The sequence below is a fragment of the Chelonia mydas genome, chromosome 15 (assembly GCF_015237465.2).
Source record: "Chelonia mydas isolate rCheMyd1 chromosome 15, rCheMyd1.pri.v2, whole genome shotgun sequence".
NCBI lineage: Eukaryota > Metazoa > Chordata > Testudines > Cheloniidae > Chelonia > Chelonia mydas.
Genome location: NC_057856.1, coordinates 9232081 through 9251135, shown reverse-complemented (window position 1 = coordinate 9251135; position 19055 = coordinate 9232081). Strand labels below are relative to the sequence as shown.

At 43.3% G+C, this 19055-nt stretch overlaps 1 protein-coding gene across 8 annotated transcripts in view; it reads left to right on the top strand.

The window, feature by feature from the left end:
- Window positions 1-19055, top strand: part of TAOK3 (TAO kinase 3) — a 141976-nt gene that overhangs the window by 96548 nt on the left and 26373 nt on the right. For all 8 annotated transcript variants that reach the window (XM_037879189.2, XM_043529744.1, XM_043529746.1 and 5 more), the window contains 2 exons: window positions 8639-8806; window positions 12847-13053. In XM_037879189.2, the coding sequence (XP_037735117.1) occupies window positions 8639-8806; window positions 12847-13053 (375 nt within the window). The remainder of the gene's footprint in view (window positions 1-8638; window positions 8807-12846; window positions 13054-19055) is intronic.

Genomic DNA, 19055 nt, shown 5'->3' with positions numbered 1-19055 from the left:
TGAACGAATTCATGGTCCCCTACTTCTTGCCACCAGATCCTTGCTGGTCTGCAATACTAATTGGGAATGCCAAATGTCGGGTGGAATGAGATGGCACTTCAGACAGCTGTGGTTAACCTGGGCGAAACTCACCCTTGTGCACTGGCGTGTTTTGTCGTGGCCTTGGACTGGCCCTCTGCACAGAGATGAATTTCATCCTTTATGCACAACCTTGGCTGCCACTATTGTTGATGCATCTTTCTACGGCATCACATTTAAACCTCCTTTCATGTAAATGGTTCGTTTGAAATCCACCCTGTTACAGGCAAAACAGCTGGTTCTGAGAATCGCTTTTGATATCTGGCTGCATTGTTCCTGCAGAAAATTGCAACCTACCAGTGTGAAATTTAGAAGCCTAGTGGCCTTGTTTGTTTGAATTGCTAGAGAATTAGGGCACTTGATGTTCTGTTTTCAGACTTCATTCTGCTCCTGTTAAAATGCATCTGTTGTAACAGGAAACTCCGAGGTTCAAGCTATTCGAGAGGACTGTGAGTAAGCTGCATGGGGAAAGGGTTCATGCTGTTGTGAGGAACTACTTTGGGAGCAGTCACAGGACTCCTGCCCCTTTGTACCCCAGTGGGCTTTGCAGAGAACGCGTTTGAGTTCTGGAAGGAAGTTGTAAGTCTCATGAGGCTGTGTTTCGTGTAGTAGCCTGCCTAGCTGAAGGAAGGGCCTGTCAGCAGCAAGCGGATAAAGGATTTAATTGTGATTTCTGCAGAAGCGCTGAATGTAGTTGAACTATAAGCATAGGAAAGAACAAACCATCACCAGCATTAGTTTAGTTGCACCTGCTGCAGGCACTCACTGTTAAATTATCCAGTGGGTAGTTTCTGTTGTATAGACAAGACTTAAGGGTACGTGCTCAAAAGCTTTGAGGGGCGAGAGAGGATTTCTGCACTCCAGATTTAGTTCAAAACAGCAAACCAGCCTCCTGGTCTAGTATCGTGGCAATGGAGCGCGCAGGAAGCAGAGTTGGGTTCTGCGTTACAGGCGTGCTCCATCTCTAGCCTGGAGGGAGGGTGACCTCGTGTATAGGCTTAGAAGTGGGGAGGAAAAGAATGTTAATCAGAAATTTGATATTAGTGTGTGTATTCTTTTCCATCTTCCCCTTATCACATCAACTGGCGTTGAGTCATTGTGCAAGCACCCTCCATCTTTGTCTGTCCAAAGTCCACCTGCTGACCATCTTCTGTGACACAATCCATCCATTGCTTCCTTGGCTTTCCTCTTGAGTCCCTTTCCTGCCATGCTATCTTCAGCAGGTCTCCTTTTATTTATCCCCTGCATGTATCTGAACCAGTGAAGTTGCCCTTCCTGGTTTTTGTCAGCCACGTCATGGACTTTGACTTCCATCCTAATAGTTCCCTTTTGAAATCTCTCTCTTTGTGTAACTCCTCTTATGGCATGAAAACCTCTCATCTTGAACACCTGTAGGCACTGAGTCTGCCGTCTGTGTCACCCATGCTTCTGCACCACACAGCTGTGTGAGGCCCACCATTTTTCTATACAGTTGGGCTTTTAGTCTTTGTGGCATACACCTGTCATGCGTAATCCCTGAGATGTTATTCCACACTCTTCCAGCACTCCTCAGTCTGGACTGTCTAATGCACTCAAGCTCACCGTCTTCTGCACCTGACCCGCCAAGGTACTTGAACAGGTCTGTCTGCTTTAGTCGCACTCCACTAATCTCTGTGTCCAGTTTCCCTGTGGCACCCCTAGTTATCCACATGAACATGCCAGCTTATCTGGTTATACCAATGGCTTACTGTTTCCTCTGTCTCTTCTTTTGAGGGTGCCCTGGTTGCTGTGTCATCGGCATAGAGCAGCTTTTCCCCTTTTCCCACTGGGATCTTCATGCTGATATAGTCCATCAATATGATAAACAGCAGTGGACTTGCGGCCAACCACAGGTGCAGTCCAACTTTCACTTCAAAGGCACTTGTCGTTACAAAACATGTTTGGATCACCGTTTTAGGTGATCTATGTAGGGCACTCTCCATAGCTACTAAATCCTCAGACACTCTGTATTACCTCAGCATCAGTGTGAGCATCCTTCTGTCCTCTTTATTGTATGCCTTTTCTAGGTCTGTAAAAGCCCAGACACTATCCTGTTGGTGCTCTAGCCACTTCTCTGTCCTTTGCCAATTTACAGACGTACCATCTGTGGTTCCTTGTCCTTTCCTAAAGCTGAACTGTTCTTGTTCCAGGAGAAGTTCCACCATGCCCCAGGGTCTGTTCCAGTATCTTCATCCCATGCAACCTTAGTTTTATCCCTCAATAGTTTTTGCATTCATGGAAACTTCCCTTCTTAAGTATTGGGACCAGGATAGACTTGCACCAGCCTTCAGGAATTGTCTTGTCTCACCATATGACTTTAACTTCTCTGCTTATGCAGTGTATGCCTCACTCATCCAAGACTTTCACCGGGTCTGCTGTCACATTGAGTCTCGAGGCATACCATTCTTCATTACCTGAACTGCGTGTCTCCCCTCACCCACTGCTGTGTGAGGGTTAGGCACTACATGCGGGTCACATGTTGGTCACTCCACCCTAAAGGGGTTTGCCTCGTTTAAGACCCTCTCAAAGTATTTTTTCCCCCTCTCCTTCACTTGTTCAGGTGTTACTATCCCCGGTCATCATTTACTAATGGTGTTACAATACCATCCTCCGTCCCTTTGCGTCTCATTTTTGTAATGCTATAGATATTTTTGCCAGCTAGCTGTGGGTCATTTACAAGGTTGGCGTATAAATCATCTTGGCCACTCTTTGGCTTTCACTGCCTGCTTGGTAGCTAGCTTTACTTCTTTGTATTTGTTTTCATTTACACTCAATGGATTTGTTTTTGTTTTTTTTTCTTTTATGCACCATTTTCTTACCTCAGATTGCTATTTGCACTTGATCAGAGCCACCACCATTCCTCTCTTTTCCTGGGCTTTCCCCATCTGTGTTGTCCACAAACTTCTTCCACCACCTCAATCCACGTTCTTCTCAGGCGGTTCCGCTCCCCTTCTACTGATGCCAGATCTGCTTATGGACCCTTACCTCGACAGGTTGCACAGACTTCTCTTCCACACTTCCCTGGACTGCCTGTACATTAATCTTGTTTCTTTTGAGCTCAGTTCCTGTCTTGTCCAATGCTCTGCCCGTCTTTGCCACAAGAGGTTTGTGTTCTAGCAAGATGGTAGCGCAAGGTATCACTTTTCACTTCCTAACTCCTCTCCATTGAGATTTCCTCACCAAAAGCATAGGCCTTTTCCCCCACTTCTGATGTATGTAACCCAGTGACTCATTCCCTTTTGGAACCATACGCTGGCTATCATCCATTGTTACTGTATGGATCTCCTTCCTTAACAAAGGCCCTGCCTGGAGCCTTTACACAAACTTCTCTGTAAACCATGGGACCATTAATCTTCTGATACAACCCAAGTTTCTTTCTCCCTCATTCTCCCATGAAGGAAAACGTTACCTTTCTGTTGTGCAGTGGGCAGTTTCCTCTTACCCAGTTCCATGGCGTTGCACTGTAGATTTGTAAGGTTGGTGCTACAGGCTTTCTCTGCGGGCGTGGTGGGAGATCTAAAAAGATAATATAACGAGTTGGGTTTAGATTTTGGGTGAGCTGCACAGAGTTTCTGGGAGATGTGGAGCTACCAGTTCTCCAAGATCCACCACTGCATTACATTGTGCATGATCAGAGGCCTGAGTCCTTTATCAAGTTTTGCAGATAGTTACTGATTAATCACAGAAATTAGGGATGGAAAAGATCTTCTAGGTCGGCCGGTCCATCTACCAGCCAGAGCAGGATTATTCTGTATGGTGTATTCTCTAGAGTCTTCAGCAATCTAGTCTTAAGCCCCAGCAATGGGTCTTCCACCATTTCCCTAGGGCGACTGTTTCACAGCCTGTCAGGAGGATTTTCAGCCTAAATTTTCCTTTTCCCAATTTCATGCTATTAATCCCAGTAATGCCATCTGGAAGCACTCGCTCACTTCTTCTCCGCCCATGGTGTTTGCACCTTTCAAATGTTTGTAGTGTTCTACAATTTCCCTGATTGTTCTGCTTTCTCTTCTCTTAGCCAAACGATAGATATGCAGCTCTTTTCTCCTGAGTCAGTCCTTCCAGCCCTCCTGATCATTTTGTTCTCCTCTAAATCTCTCCATTTTGACACATCTTTCTGGTATTGATGTGCCCACAGCAGAAAACACTGTTCCAGGTCTGGTTACACTTGAGCCATATGGAGGGCTGTTTCTTCTCTGCTCTGTAATGATGATGCTTCTTTGTATACAGCCCAAAACTTCATTTGGCCTTTTTGGCTCCTGTCTTGTTGCAAAATCTTGTCTAATTTCCTGTCGACTGCTACCCGTAGGTCTTTTTTAGCATTATTGTTCGCATGTAGTAATTTTTTTTTTTTAAGTCTTAGATTTTTTTCAAGTTGAATCGCCTCCTTTGGTTTTCTATCCATGTTTCTAATCTCTCCATCTCCCTATTATTTCTCTGTCCAGACTGGTGCTAGCAACTCCTCCCAATGTAGTAAGCTTTGTGACTTAACCATTAACATGCCTTTTACGCCCTTTTCTGTATTATTAATGAAGATCTTAAATTAAAACTTACTTAGCACCAATTCCCACAGCAACTGATCAGAGTCTTTCCCTAAACTTGATACCTTGTCATTTATTATTGCCCTTTGTTTATGGTCTTTCGCCAGTTTTCATTCCCAAACCTAATCAATTACCATTTGTTTTGGGAGTAAAGAAAGGTTCTTTGCTGCACTTACTTTGCAGCAGTTTACAGTTTATAATATGAAAGTAGGCCAGGGACCACATACTGAAGGTTGTGTCCCCAGTTTATTGACGTTACAGATAGGAAGTGAATCCTAAATCAGACATTCAACTCCTTATGTCATCTGGCTACAGCCTACCTGAAAAGCGTAGGAGCCTTGTATAACTCCAGGGGCTTTATCTTTGGGAAATTCAAGGAGCAGCATTTCTTTAGAAGGTAGCCATGTGTGAAAATTGTCCGGCCCCTTTTCCATCAGGCTTTTTTTACATATTGCCTTTCTTTAAAATTGATCAGTGGCCTGCTATTCCTCTGGTTGCAGTGCCTGGCTGCTGGTGAGAATTGCATGGCATGCTGCTGTTCCACACCAGGTAAACGGGACCCAGTTTTTCCTTAAATATTTCGGCAGAGGAATCACTAGCTCCATAGTGTTTTTTGCTTCATTTCCACAGTTGGTTAAATCGCTGCTCTGTGCTTACCTTGCAGTCTTTTGATGCTGATTTTTGTTCTAAGGCTACCATTCAGCCTTTGTTTTATGGCTTCTCTTGTTGCTCTTTCAGCTCAGTAAAATGTGTTCTCATGGATGCATCAGAGCCTCTCTTGATTCGCGAAGTAAGAAATCGAAACCATACACTCTGTACTGCATAGTCAGCTTTGCGCTCTTTCTTCTGGCTTTGCTGTAAACCTGGACCATATAGTATATATATTTAACTCCTATGGCTTGGTTTTCCAAGGAAATGCTGATAAATGAGGCTCCGTTTTTAATCTCTTCAGAGCCCGGTGTATTTTTTCCCTGTGCTCGATGTGCTGTGCAGCACAGACCAGTGTTTTCTTCTCTGGTTCCACTTGCAGCACATTGATAATCCTTTGACCAGCTAATAGGTTTATGTTGTTAGTTTCTTGATGATTCATTCATGTGGCTTGGCAATCCATCGGCTCTCTAGTAATAGTGCAAGTTCATTGAAGGATATGATTTCATGGTTACCTTGGGCAGGAGTCTGTGTAAACAATTGGAGCTGAGACGTCATTCATAGATTGCACATTTTCTGTCCTTGCTTTATCGGAAGACTTTGATTGCTGTGCCACAAATTTGTTCCCTTCTTCATCAGCCCCAAAGTTCTTCAGCTTACAGCACACAATACTTTCTTCTTTCGAGCCATTTTTTGGGCAGTCCAGGCTCTTTTACATAAGAAGGGATGTAAGGTTATGTTTGTGGTGGTATTTTTCTATGGGGAGTGTACTAAGTGATTGTTGAATTAAATGCTTCTGAGAATGAATGCAATGTCAGCTCAGTATATGGTATGAGCTTTGTTAAAGGGACAGTTAAATTTTAAAGTGTAGTTTAAAAACCAAAACAAATAACCATATGTGTCACCTTAGATTTTTTTTTTTTTTTTAGACTGGAAGGAATTTTAAAATCTAGCTTGATTTTCACCATTTGTTACTTGGAGATGTGGATTCTATTTCTGATTCTGCCACTGACTTGCTGTGTCACCTTGGGCAACTCACTTTCCCCTCTTTGCCTCTGTTTCCCTTACCACCCTTAATCTGTCATGTCTATATTTAGGTTGTAACTCTTTGGAGTGAAGACTCTCTCTTAATATGTGTGAGTGCAGAGCCAGGCTCAGTGGGGCCTTGATCTTTTTTGGGGTTTATAGATACTACTATAATACAGATAATCATAATTTAGATAAGGATGACTTTTTACTCTTCTATTTCATGCATGTACCTTGCAATCTAACTCGGGCCCTGATTCAATAAGTTATTAAAACACCAGCTTAACTTTAAGCATTCAATTAGTCCCATGTATTGCACTGGGACTACTCATATAAGCTTAAAATTAACCACGTGTTTGAGTACTTGGCTGAACGGGCGCATTTGGCGTGGATTAATGTTGGCACTTCCAGAATCAGTAACATGGTTTGAAATGCATTTTTTTCTATTTTAAAAATTCTCTACAGTGAGATGAAAATGGTAATTTTATCTCCACCCACAATTAGCTGCAAGTTGACTTCATTCATTTGCCAGTGTTTACATTATTTTAAAAAAACTTAAATTGGAGTGTCTGCATATAAAGGAACAGAAATTATTCAGTTTTCTTCCCTGTGAAATGACTGTCAAAACTTGAGTTATAATAAAAGACACTTTGATAATGAAATGAATGGGCATCTTTTTTAATAAAACTCAAATGCACAATAGCTGTAATTTATTTAAAAATTTAAAAAATAAGCCTTTGGTATACATCTGTTTACAGATCATTAACACAAGTTAATCTGATCCTCATGGCTCTTCTGGATATGAGACTCCTCTCTTGAGGAGTGCTTCATCTTCACATATCATGTATGCCTGGCGTCATTTCTTGTAACGATTTGATTTATATTGCAAATAGAACAAATATGGGCCAGATCATGAACCCAGGGTAGTTCTTATTACTGTGACTAGTTCCATGGAAGTCAACAGGGCTCTTCAAAATACTTTGCGCTATCCCAGTAGTGAGTGTTTGCTGCATCAGGCCTTCTGGTTACAAATCTTTAGGTGACAGAATCTTTTCCCTTTGCTTCATTGTCCTTGCCTGAAGAAATATATAGGATACACTTGCTCTTTAGAACACTTTAAAAATGTATCCTACTGTGTTGCCTACGAGCAACATAGGCTAACGTAAGGAGGATGTGCAGAATATTGGCAAATGAATACGCTGTCCAGAATGTTTCATTCAATCAAAAGGCTGCTAGCCACAAATTCTGTCAGTGGTCCCTATTGACTATCTGCGGGCAGGAGCACATTCAAAGATGCGTTTTAAGTGCTATCCTAAGTAGGGATGAACTCTGCCATGTGTTGAAGTTCTTTTCTGAACCGGGATCTATGTAAAGACCTGATCCTATTCCCATTGATTGACTTACTGGGAGCGCAGTAAAACCCTTAGTCCTCCCATTATTCCTATTTATGAATCTGAAAGGTCTAGAGGATAAATCTTTGCATGAGGTGTAGGCAGGAAGTCTCCAGTCACAGGAGTAAGAATTCCTTCCTCCTTGAGTATCTACTTATTTATGTACCTAATATACTCATCTTTACTTAAACTGTATATAATCTGCAAGTTGGCTGCTGTTTAAATTTGATTATGTTGCTCCTTGGATTACTGTGTAAGAGAGAGAGAAAGAGGAGTAAGTGTGTCTGTGTGTACGTACACAGGGAGGGAACAGATCAGTTACTGTTTGTATGACAGTATCTCAGTGGCCCCACCCAAGATTTAGGCCCTGTTGTGCTAGGCACAGGACAGACTCTGCCCCAAAGAGCACATAGTTTAAACAAGCAAGGCAGACCAAAAGCTGGGAGGGGAAAATGGGCAGAGGGGGGTGAAGTGACTTGACCAGGGTCACCTAGCAGGTCAGTGGCAGAAGTGGGAATAGACCCCAGGTCTCCTGGCATATAGTCTAGTGCCCTACCCGCTAGCCCCTCCACTCTGAGTTGATCTCTGATTTGTCAAGTAGAGCAGTGACCATATTTCTCCATATCCTTTGCATGGCAGAGTCCTGCACTCCTGCCGATTTTTATGACCGTTGAATGAAGCATTTCACCATCTGAATGCTGTATGTCAGGCTGCCGCATGGCTAGCTTGCTCACTTATGTTGATGTGGCTGATGTACGGTGCATCTAATCAGCGCTAAATGAATTTTGGGAGCTTTGGTACCTAACGGTGTTGAGGATGGGGGAAGAAATGTCATATCAGGTGACTTTTAATGTAATAATTACAATGGCTCATGTTGTCTGGTAAAACACGTATGGTGCTGTGTCTGAGGCCACATATCTTCTCTCGTCTCAAAATCAGCATGACTTTGTTCGCCGAGACCGGCCGCCCCGGGTCCTAATTGACCTAATACAAAGGACGAAAGATGCTGTACGCGAGCTGGATAACCTTCAGTACCGGAAAATGAAGAAAATCCTTTTCCAGGAGGCGCGGAACGGGCCACTGACGGAGTCTCTGGAGGAGGAGGAGGTACTGTTGTTTGTAATTACATCGACAGCATCCGAAAGCTGACTGGGCACTTTCCAGGGCAAGTGGAATGTTGTGGTTGTTGCCCCAAGGAGCACGTTCCGTGTGGCTGTAAAGTGTTAGTGTGCCCTGCGGTTCAGCAGAGATGGAGTGAGGACAGATATGGGTGACAGCCCCAAGAGAAGGCAGTTTCTCAGATTAGGTTAGGTATATGCATGTGCTGGTAGCTTGAAAGCTTTGTTTTGGTCTTCTTTCAAAGGAACAACTTTTTTCTTGTGAGCTCCGCAGAAGAAACTCCTCTTAAGGAGGATTTTGAATGAGAAGATCGTGGCTTCACAGGCCAGGTCAGGGCGGGAATAGGCAAGGTTTTAATGTGGAGCAATGAAGCTGTCTTGCCAAACAGGGATTCGGAGATACTTAGAACGAGGGAAGTAAATTTTCCTAAGTCCCATAAACTGCAGTTGTGGGGCAGGTTTGTTCAGGCATTCTCTTACAACTTGGCCTCTTACCTTGCTACATGCTGTTAGACCTCCACCCCCGATCTCAGGGACACAAGATTTTTAAGTCCAAAGTGGGGTCCTAACAGAATTTGTTTGTGTGCACACTTCACAAATGGATGCCAAGAAAACTCTGTGAGGAATTAAATATATACATCTAAGTCACTGTCGTCCTTAACATGAGGAAACTCTGCCTTTAGACTGTGTCTGTCCCGCATCCTGGGACTGCCAGAGACTGGATTTGTTGCTCTTTCAGGCACACTACAAAGCTCACCTGTGGAGGGAATGGGATCAGGGTGGCATGGGGTTATTTTATTGGCATGATATAATTGTTATTGAGCTGGATTTAATAATAATTGTGTGGACAGCAGGTTTAATGGGATTTTAGTGGGGTGGTTTTAAATCCTGTAAAGGATGCCAAGAGCTTGATATGGGCACTTAGTGGTGGAAGAGGAGACCAGCTGACCTCACTCAGTAGTGATCTCACCAGCTGATTTAAAGAGCATCAGTAATGGGTTTTGATCATCTGACAAAAAGAGAGTAGCTGCCATGGAGAGCTCTTTTTAGGGATGAAGAGATTAAACTGGGAAACCCACAGGGAAAGTAGAGGAGAGCTGAGGGACATGAAAGCCACCCCTTCCTGGGAAGTGAGTTCCACCAAGACATAGTCTCACTCAGTGGCTTGAAATGTACAGCTGGGGCTTGTGAAGGGTACAAATGAATGAGCTTTCAAAAACGATGTGCTTTACCTTCAGTGACTGCTGGCCTAGACGCTTATTTTCTACATAAAGGCAAGCCAGTTTGATATCACCATCGCAAAGTTTTTCCAATTGCCGAGACATTTCTATCAATTAATTGGCCTCTCACGAGCCGAAAATGAAATCAGATAAGCAGAGATGCTTTTTTAAAAAAGTTCTTTAATGCTAAAAATGAAAACCACTGTTTGATACGCCAAGCCAGGCATAAAATTAAAATCTGATTCCGTTCAAACCGTCAGCTGTAAACAGCCCAATTAATCAGTGTGCAGTAATTGACACTAACTGTGCTTTAGAGAAGGAAACCAGTGATTTGTCAATGATATTGAAGGAAAATTATTTAATGTCACTTGATATGGGCACATGTGGATAAACTAATATCTAATGGTTTGGTGCATAAAAACCTTTTTCCATTGAGCCCATTAGTATTATGTGGCCTTGACTGTATGTATCCTTTTCCAACAATGCAGCAGGCAGATGTGAAGCGGGGAGGCCAAAGTTCAGCATGCTGGGGCTAATTTGTTGGGCCTATGTAGATCAGTTGTGCTGTTTTGGGAGGAGGAAAAGGCTCGGAGGAGGGAGCGTCCATGCTGAGACACAGAATGGCACTGATAGCACTTTTGAAGAAACACCTGCCTGTACTTCCAGTTGGAGGATGGTAACTATACAGTGGGAGCAGCAGATAGGTAGAGCTGTGCAGGAATTTCCATTCTAAGCCCCTGTTGTCAGTCACTCTGAATTTTCCAACACTTTCAGACTGAAATTCCCAGGCTGTCTCTCTGCCCAGGAGTGTTCTCCTCCTCCTCTTCTCCCCCCGGGGAAAGTCTGAACAAAATCATTTCAAGGACAGCAAGTAGAGGGGAAGGGGAATACTTTCCCCATTTTAATGTTTAATAGCTCTGGCGCTGGGGTTAGAGTGCTGAAATGTATCAAGATAATAGCCATCACCAAGAAGTGCCTTGGAGTATTCCAACAGAATTTGGTTTTGATATCACTGAGTTACAATCCACAGCACATGTTGCACTGAGTTTTCTCACTAAGCTTGTCAGTGTGTCGCTAAGGGAGGCCATGTCACACATGTATGCATGGCTAACTTAGCAGTACAGGACGTTAGCGAGGGTGCACAATGAATGAAGCTCTGGCCTCAATCACTGCTCATCTTGTTCGCAAAAGCTGCCTAGCTCCTAAAGCCCACCCTGGATGGGGAGGGAGGGAAGGGTTCCCTCCAGTAGGCTTCCTAGGGAGTGCAGGAGATGTGTTCCCTATTGTGAACATCGCTGGGTATATATCCAATGAGTTCCACATCTTGGAGCTTTGAAACTTTTTTCTAAAGGAACTCCCATCAAAACCTATCAGGAGAAAGTTACAGTTGCATGTTTAGGCACTCAGGCCAGGAAGTGAGAAAGTTCAGGTTGTATGTGCAGCCTCAACACTGTCCTTTGTGCATATGCATTCTTTAATTTCATACTCATGGACTGTTTCTCAAATGCTGCAGCATAATATGCGGTTTCTTCTGCAGCTTTAGCTACACATGTGTAGCTTGGTGTACAATTGTTCTTTCTTGTACGTGTGTATCACTGTCATGGGATGTTTTAATTTGGTTTAGTATAATCAAAAGTACCCGTACACAAACTGAGAGCTCTGCCAATTACTTAACATTACAAAACTAAATACAAATTTCAGTCAGCAAGCCCTTCTACCAAACAGCAGCTCTTACTACAGATAACAGCCTAGTCATTGGCTAATAAAGTCTCTCTCCCCAGCTCTCTTCAAAGGCCCGACCAAGATGGCCCTGCAGTACGCACTGAATTTTGGCTAATCAGGGCTATTGTGGACTAGATTGGAGGGCATTCTGGAGCCCCAAGGCCCTTATAGAGAATTACCTGCCAGCGGCACCTCCTCTGGTGATAACCCTTTGACTTAGATCGCTTAATATAACTTCTCTTCTCTGTAAGCCAGTACAGGTCGGACTAGCCCATTATGATTACCCAACTGGTGCAAGCACACAAGAAGGAGAAATATTGCAAGATGCTACTTCTGTGCATTTAAGTTTGTAGAAAAAAGGGCATGTCCTATCGTGGTGTTTGAGAAATAATTGTGAGATCATGTAATTTAAATGTATTGTAATGCTTTCACCCTTTGTAGTACAGACTCTTCTGCAGAGCAACTTAGCTGTTTAAAAGTATGCAGCTCCTGCATAAGCGCTTAGGATACTCGGTGTATCTTAATAGAAACTACAAGCGTCATTTAAATTGACAGAATGTAATTTTCTGTTTGGCCCGGACATCAAGGTTAAAACCCCTGCTCCTGGGAAAAGTGCCGTGGGATTCCTAAGGGATCACAAACAGTCGGGACCCCAGTTTTTACATCTCCAATACACAGCACCTCAGCTAATAGAGGCTGGAGCATTGTTTCAGTACAGACTCTGAGGGAAGAGAGCCCCTTTCTCTATCACTGGCACGATTTACAGCAGCACCTCGATGTCCCCTGGGAGGTTCCCAGTCAAACGCTAATCGTGTCTGGCTTAGTTTGAGAGAGAACTGGCTTGCAGCCTGAGATGCTATGGCAGCAGAGCACAGAAGAGAAAACTGACTGAGAGCCTCTGTAACCTTAGAGTGGTGTCTGGTTTGGCCTTTAGGAGGCGAACAACAAGGAATTTAGGTGCTGGAAAAGAGCGGCAGAGAACCTGTAACTCTGCAGGCTTGCAGAGCAATGTTGGGCACTGCAGGAATATGCACTAGGCAGTTCATCTCCTGCAGTGTTTGTAACTCTGGTGCCCCTTGTTTTGCAGGACAGTGAGCATGGATCAAACCTGAATCGGAAGATGGACAGTCTGGGCAGCAACCATTCCATCCCAAGTATGTCTGTGAGCACAGGCAGTCAGAGCAGCAGTGTGAACAGCATGCAGGAAGTCATGGATGAGAGCAGCCCTGAACTGGTCATGATGCATGACGACGAGAGCACAATGAATTCCACGTCCTCCGTGGTGCACAAGAAGGTATGTTCTCCAGGGCTCTTTGCAGCTTCAGGCAGCCGCTTCTGTCCCTCAGGTGGGTTCAGGTTCCTTAAGGCCCAACACAGCAATGTGCAGTGAGTGTCCTCGCTAACCTGCTGCGAGAGCAGGAGGCTCAGCAGACTCCGGTGGGATCAAGCTCTTTGTGGTGTTTCTCTTCTGGCTTTAGCAATTAAATGATCTTTGAAAATAATCATAAAAAGCTGTTGCTGTGACGGCACTGTCGAAAGCCAGCCGTCAAGCAGGTAGGTTCCCTGCATGCTTCCTCACCCAGCTCTGCATGGGCCCCTTCATCCTTGCCTGCAGCACCTCTTAGGCTTCCGATCCTCATTCTCCTCTGAGCAGTCGTGCCACATTGTGTGTTGTGGGTTGAAGTGGCTGCATCTACTAAGGTACCACTTAGCAGTCATGGTTTGTGACCAAAGTCTGAGTTGTACTTGGATCCTCCCTCTGGACGGGAGCTTAGCACACTGAAGCACTCCTGCGAGGTAAGTTTTTTGAAGCAAAATTCCACTCCGTACTGCTCTTTCATTGTCTCTTTCACGGATTATCTGCTCTGCTTATTAGAGTGGCAGCTTCAGAGGTGAAGTCATCTGGATACAGGCCAGGCGCTAACCCTGCACTTGCCATTCAGAATTAACTTTTACATATCCCTGGTAGTGTCCGCAAACGATGGACAGTAAAATCGAGGTGGTTGCTGTAACTGTGTTTACAAAGAGTGTAAAAGTATATATAGGGATGTTCTGCAGCTAGAGAAGCTAACATCCCACAGTACAGTGCTACAGTAGAAGTGTGAATTTCTCACTGGCATGATAACAGCAAAGCCTAGTTTTAACCATTTAAATGCTTATTCTTCTAAACAAGCTTGTCTAAAAAAATAAAACTGCAGTTTGTCATTGAAAATGACAACACCTGCAATTTAAGACTTTTCTCGTGTGCACTCAGTTGGACCTTCAAGCAATAAATTACCAAGCAATAAATTATAATGTATATTTATAAAGGTACTGATAGGGAAGTAACATAATTTAGTTCTAAGCTAAAGGGTACTACCAGATTTAACTTCTCAAATATGCTGGAAACCCCACCTTCAGCGTTAACCTTTTTTAAGGAAACAGCGGTGAAGTGTGAAACACCAGTTCACATATTCCCCCTAATGGAGGGAAGAAGATGCTCCAGAGGCTTTATGCTGTCCCCGGTCGTAGCTGGAGCTTTCTCTCATTCTATGTAGGTTTCAGAAATTAAATATTTTTATTCTTTCTTGTTATGCATTTGCATGTATTGCCAAGATATACAAGATACTTTGAGGGGAGATGATGTGGATGTTTGTTTTCATAAGTTACAATGATTTTACTGGCTTGTAAATGTCACTACAGCTCATGAAAATAAAACGTGTGCAGCTCCTATCAGACACGAATTGCATTTATTTTATAGGAATGGAGTAGCTCTTCATTTTAAGAATAAAGTTTCATTTTGTAGTAATTTTACAATACTTCCTGTGTATAAATACAGGATGATAGGTAGGGTTATGTCTAGTTTTTCAGGATTTGTGTACAGCTGTCAGTGTCCGGTGCAGAGTATCTTCCATCTCAAGTAATGCCAATGAGAATTTGGTGCCTAACTCCTTAGACCTTTTGAAAATTCCCACTATACCTCTTGGCTTACATGCAGTGTTGATGCAGTGCTCATGACTGAAGACATGTATATTACTGGTGACACGGATATGATGGGTATATTTGTTGGCCGGGAGAATATTCTTGCATAAATTCATTGTTGCACTCTGCATGTACACGTCACTCCCACTCTATGAAATTAATATCTGAGATACCAACTAGCTGAGTGTGTTTCTTTTCTCAGAGCTTTACAAGTGAAGGAGGAGGCCTGGGCACTCATTCATATTTGTGATTTAAGGCACTCTTGCCCACTTGTAGATCACTGAAAAAATAAGTGTTCTCAGGCTAATTGTCCTTTTTGTATAGTGGTTATCATTAAAAAATCAACATTTGCCATCAGTTACCACGGCACATATTCTGAGAAAATCACTATTCTCGCCCTATACTTACAATATGATAGATCTCTGGTAACATCTGGCAAATGTTAACTTTTTATTGTCTTCTACCATACCTGCGTATACAGGAAAATGCAGAGTATATACATAGGTATGCAGTACAACATATTACATTAAAGTTATATTTTATATGTATTTTTACCAGTATTTTATTAGTTTGGTGATAGCAATTCTCACATCTAGCTATATTTGTTATAAATGCACGTGCCTGCTAATAAAAGCTATCTGCAGAGGTTAAAACAGAAATTAAATTAAAATAGGCTTTATACATGTGTATTTACAGTATTTGAAGATAGACATTTTAGTTTCTTAAAGTTTCTCCTTTTGAAAAGTTTGCTAGTGAAAGTTTGAGACTTCCTGTTAGCTTAGTGCCCATATTAACCATGTCTCTGTATAATCTGTGCTCTAAAGCATTCCACACCAACTTGTGTTTCTGCTGGCAGTTGTAAAAGTACCATGGGAACAATAGGTTGTTAGTGTCACTCGGGAGCCTGAACCACACACAAGTCATGATGAGCTCAGGTCCAGTTAAAATGAAGTCTTCATCTTCAGTTTGACCAACTTCTAAAGCAAAAGAAGGAAATACTGATTTAAAATAAGTCTCTGAGCTTGATCTAGCCATCATCTAGTCTCACTTAACTCACATGCTTTCACGCGATGGATTTGACCCTTATCAAAATAAAACAAGTGCCATGTGCATTTTTGATGCTCTGTAAATGATTATTAATATAATAATGCCATCTTATGTATCTGAAAGCTATTAAAACATCACAAGCTAGCAAAATTACATAAGGATGCTAATGTTTTAAATAAATCCATCTTAAAATATTATAAACCTATCAATCTCTTCTCACACACATTCCACTTAAAAGTTTATAATAATTTAGAGGTGTCATGAAAACTACAGGTCCCATCATGCAGTTCTCCTTCCTGATCTGAGAGGCCAGTCTGGATAGGAGCTGGAACGGATTCCATTTTATGTAAATTAGAGGCAGGCCTTGGGTTCTTGGCAAGACACCAATGAAGTCCTTGGTTGAGCAAAGTTTGAGTGCCCCTGGCAAAGATTCTAACACAGTTGTTACTAGCTATTTTGAATTCTAAGTGAAGCATAAGAAGCAGGCCAAGCCCCTTGCACTGGCACGTTCACCTCTATTAGACAGCCGTAGATTTTTTAAAATGAAGAAATGGAGCATGCTTTCTGGCCAAAAATAAATGAAATGACCTTGTGTTTCTCATCTAGCTGCTCTGGTTATAGTAACTCTTGGTACTTGTGGGTAATTCGCTCACGCCATATAACATTTGTGAACAACATTAAGCTCTGCAGGGAGAAGGTGTGTCCCAAGCCCTTCCTAGGCACATAATCTCTGACGGAGAGTTAAAGCCCTTGGCTGTCAGTAGCATCTAAGCTTATGTTTAGAATAAAGGCCACTTGAGCTCATCTGTTAAAAGTCCAGCAGAGCAAGACTGAGTTTGTAGATGGGAGTGTAGGGGAAGGCTGCCTCTCTCGAGACAGGTGGGTAGTTCCTCATATCAACTCTGAGCCAGTTGGTACCAACTCTGGTCACAGCTGGTACCAACAGAGCCAATGACACATAAATGGGCTAGAGTGGCAGGCAGCTGCACGCTTTCCACAGCCTCCCTTTCCTGAATCACATTGCAGCTGTAGGACCTCCTGAGGGACCAGTCTGCTGGTCCAGTGACCAACACCACATTTCTTAAAAGAAGCCCAGATGTCTGTCATGTCTCCATCCAGCTCCCACAAGCTACCTGGGAGCTTTTTCCTTCCCAGGGTGACTGTCCAAGTGTTTGCCTCTCTGTATGCTGTGTTAATCTGACTAGTGTAATGGAGAGGCATCTCACTAATTTACTAGCGGAAACGTGGATCAACCTCTCTTTAGAGAGAGAGAGTTGGGTAACTACTTCTCTAGCCAAAGATCATGTTACTTATGGATCTACATTCCCCTGGTCATCTCCCTTTGGAAGTGGATTCAGTCATTCACTCAGGTTACGAATTGCAGGCAAAGTGACCTCTCTAGTGCAGACCAAACAGTTGTATCTTGAAGGGGGCGGAAATTGTGCCAGTTGCACTCTGAATTTGCTCTATGCTTCCAAAGCCACATGACCCAGGAACAACAAAGCCCAAATACCGTCAGTGGGTGCTTGGAGGACAGAATGTTGTTTCCTTCCTTATGGCATCCAGATACTATTTTGCTGTGCGCATTAGAAATGCGAAGCGTTGGTCAGGTTTGATTTGTCCATCCTGCATAACCATTTGCATGGTACTCCAGAGATGCTCTCTTCTACTCGTTTGGACTTCTGAATAATGCTAGCTAGGGATGGCATTTGAGAATTGCCGCCTTAGGGTTTAATCAGCAGTTACAGTTGCCTTTATTTTATAGGGAGGAATAGATGCTGGTGCCATCGTAAACATAAAGCACCGAAACCCATTGCAGTGATGGCATCAGGAAGCATGATGATGTTCCAAATGCCACTTTCACCCTAAAACATGTTGCCTGTGGCAGTAACTCTTCATAGCCAGACAGAGCATATGGTGTGTTCCCTTTCGGCATTAGCGGCCAGGGGGAATTTTTGGTGCATTAATATTTACCAGGGTGCTGTTCAGCAGCGTATCCGCGCCCTTCCTTTTTGGCTTACACACATAATAGATGACTTATTGTCAACCACGCCATCAAACTGACCCTGCAGTCGTGTGTCTTGTAGTGTCTTGGTAGACATTGTCCTAGCTAAATATGCCAAGAGACAGGACTTGGAGCACTTCCTTGGGAGATTACATCACAATAGTTCAGCTAGATTGGGTGTAATGAGAACAGCATTTTTACTGCAAATAAAGGTGTAGTCTTTTGAGGGGGGGTGGTGTTTTTTTTAAGGTTCACATTCCACATTGTTGTTTTGTTCAACCACAGTGCAGAGCTGCTGGTGGTGTGCTGCTACCAACATTAAGCACTCAGTGTTTCTTCATTATAATATTTCTCTGGTGAAACCTTTAGGATGTCAGCTTGTAAATAAATACCCACTTGTATAAAACATTTTTAAAACAAGAGATCTGAAAGGAGAGCATTCATTGCTAAGCCCCACAAACAAAATCGACTCCTCTTTTCTCTGCCCATTGTCCACCTACCTGTTGCAACTTAACAAACTTTCCAAATCATTACCTACAAATGACAACAAAATATGTTGTATAGACATGACTCCTCTCCGCTCCATGATGCGTGTGTGGCATCCTGGCTGGATCCAGTGATGGGGGGGATACTGGGCGCACAGCCGGTGTATGTAGAGTGGATGGATATATAGGGGTATGTTGCCCTACAGGCTGAGGTTTCTGATTTACCCCTGGAGAACGAGTAAGATCTCCAGGATTTTCCTTCTGGTTGGGAAGGATGAGTGGGGACTTCTGGAGGCTCTGGCTGCGTGTGGAGCGTAAGATGTGGTTACTTGCCCACCAGCCTTGAATGATTCCAAGCATTGGTATCAACGTGGAGTCTTTGCCAAAGGGACTCTTGTTGAACTGTGACCCTACTTGCAGGTTGTTGATGCATCCAATGTGTTGTGCTCAACTGAATGGGGTGGGGTTCATTGTTATATTCCTTCCCCCTTTGAATTCTGGGAAATGGAGGAGGTTGTCACAGTTCTGTTGTACGTTCCCTTTAGGGTCCTAAGCCTGGTTAGTTCAGTAACACTCCCTTTCCTATTTGTGTCTAGAAGGCTGGCAGTTCTCCTGGTCCTATGGGATGCTGTTGTCCAGGTAGCATCTGTCCTCTTGAACTGTTTGAGGGGAATTTGCTTGCTGTGCAACTGCTTGTTTCCCCTAGCCTCACTCAAGATACAATATGTCAGTGAATGCTCTTTTGCAAAGGAAAGCTTGGGAATTTAGCTTCTTGCTGATCAAATGTGATCAGCGTTG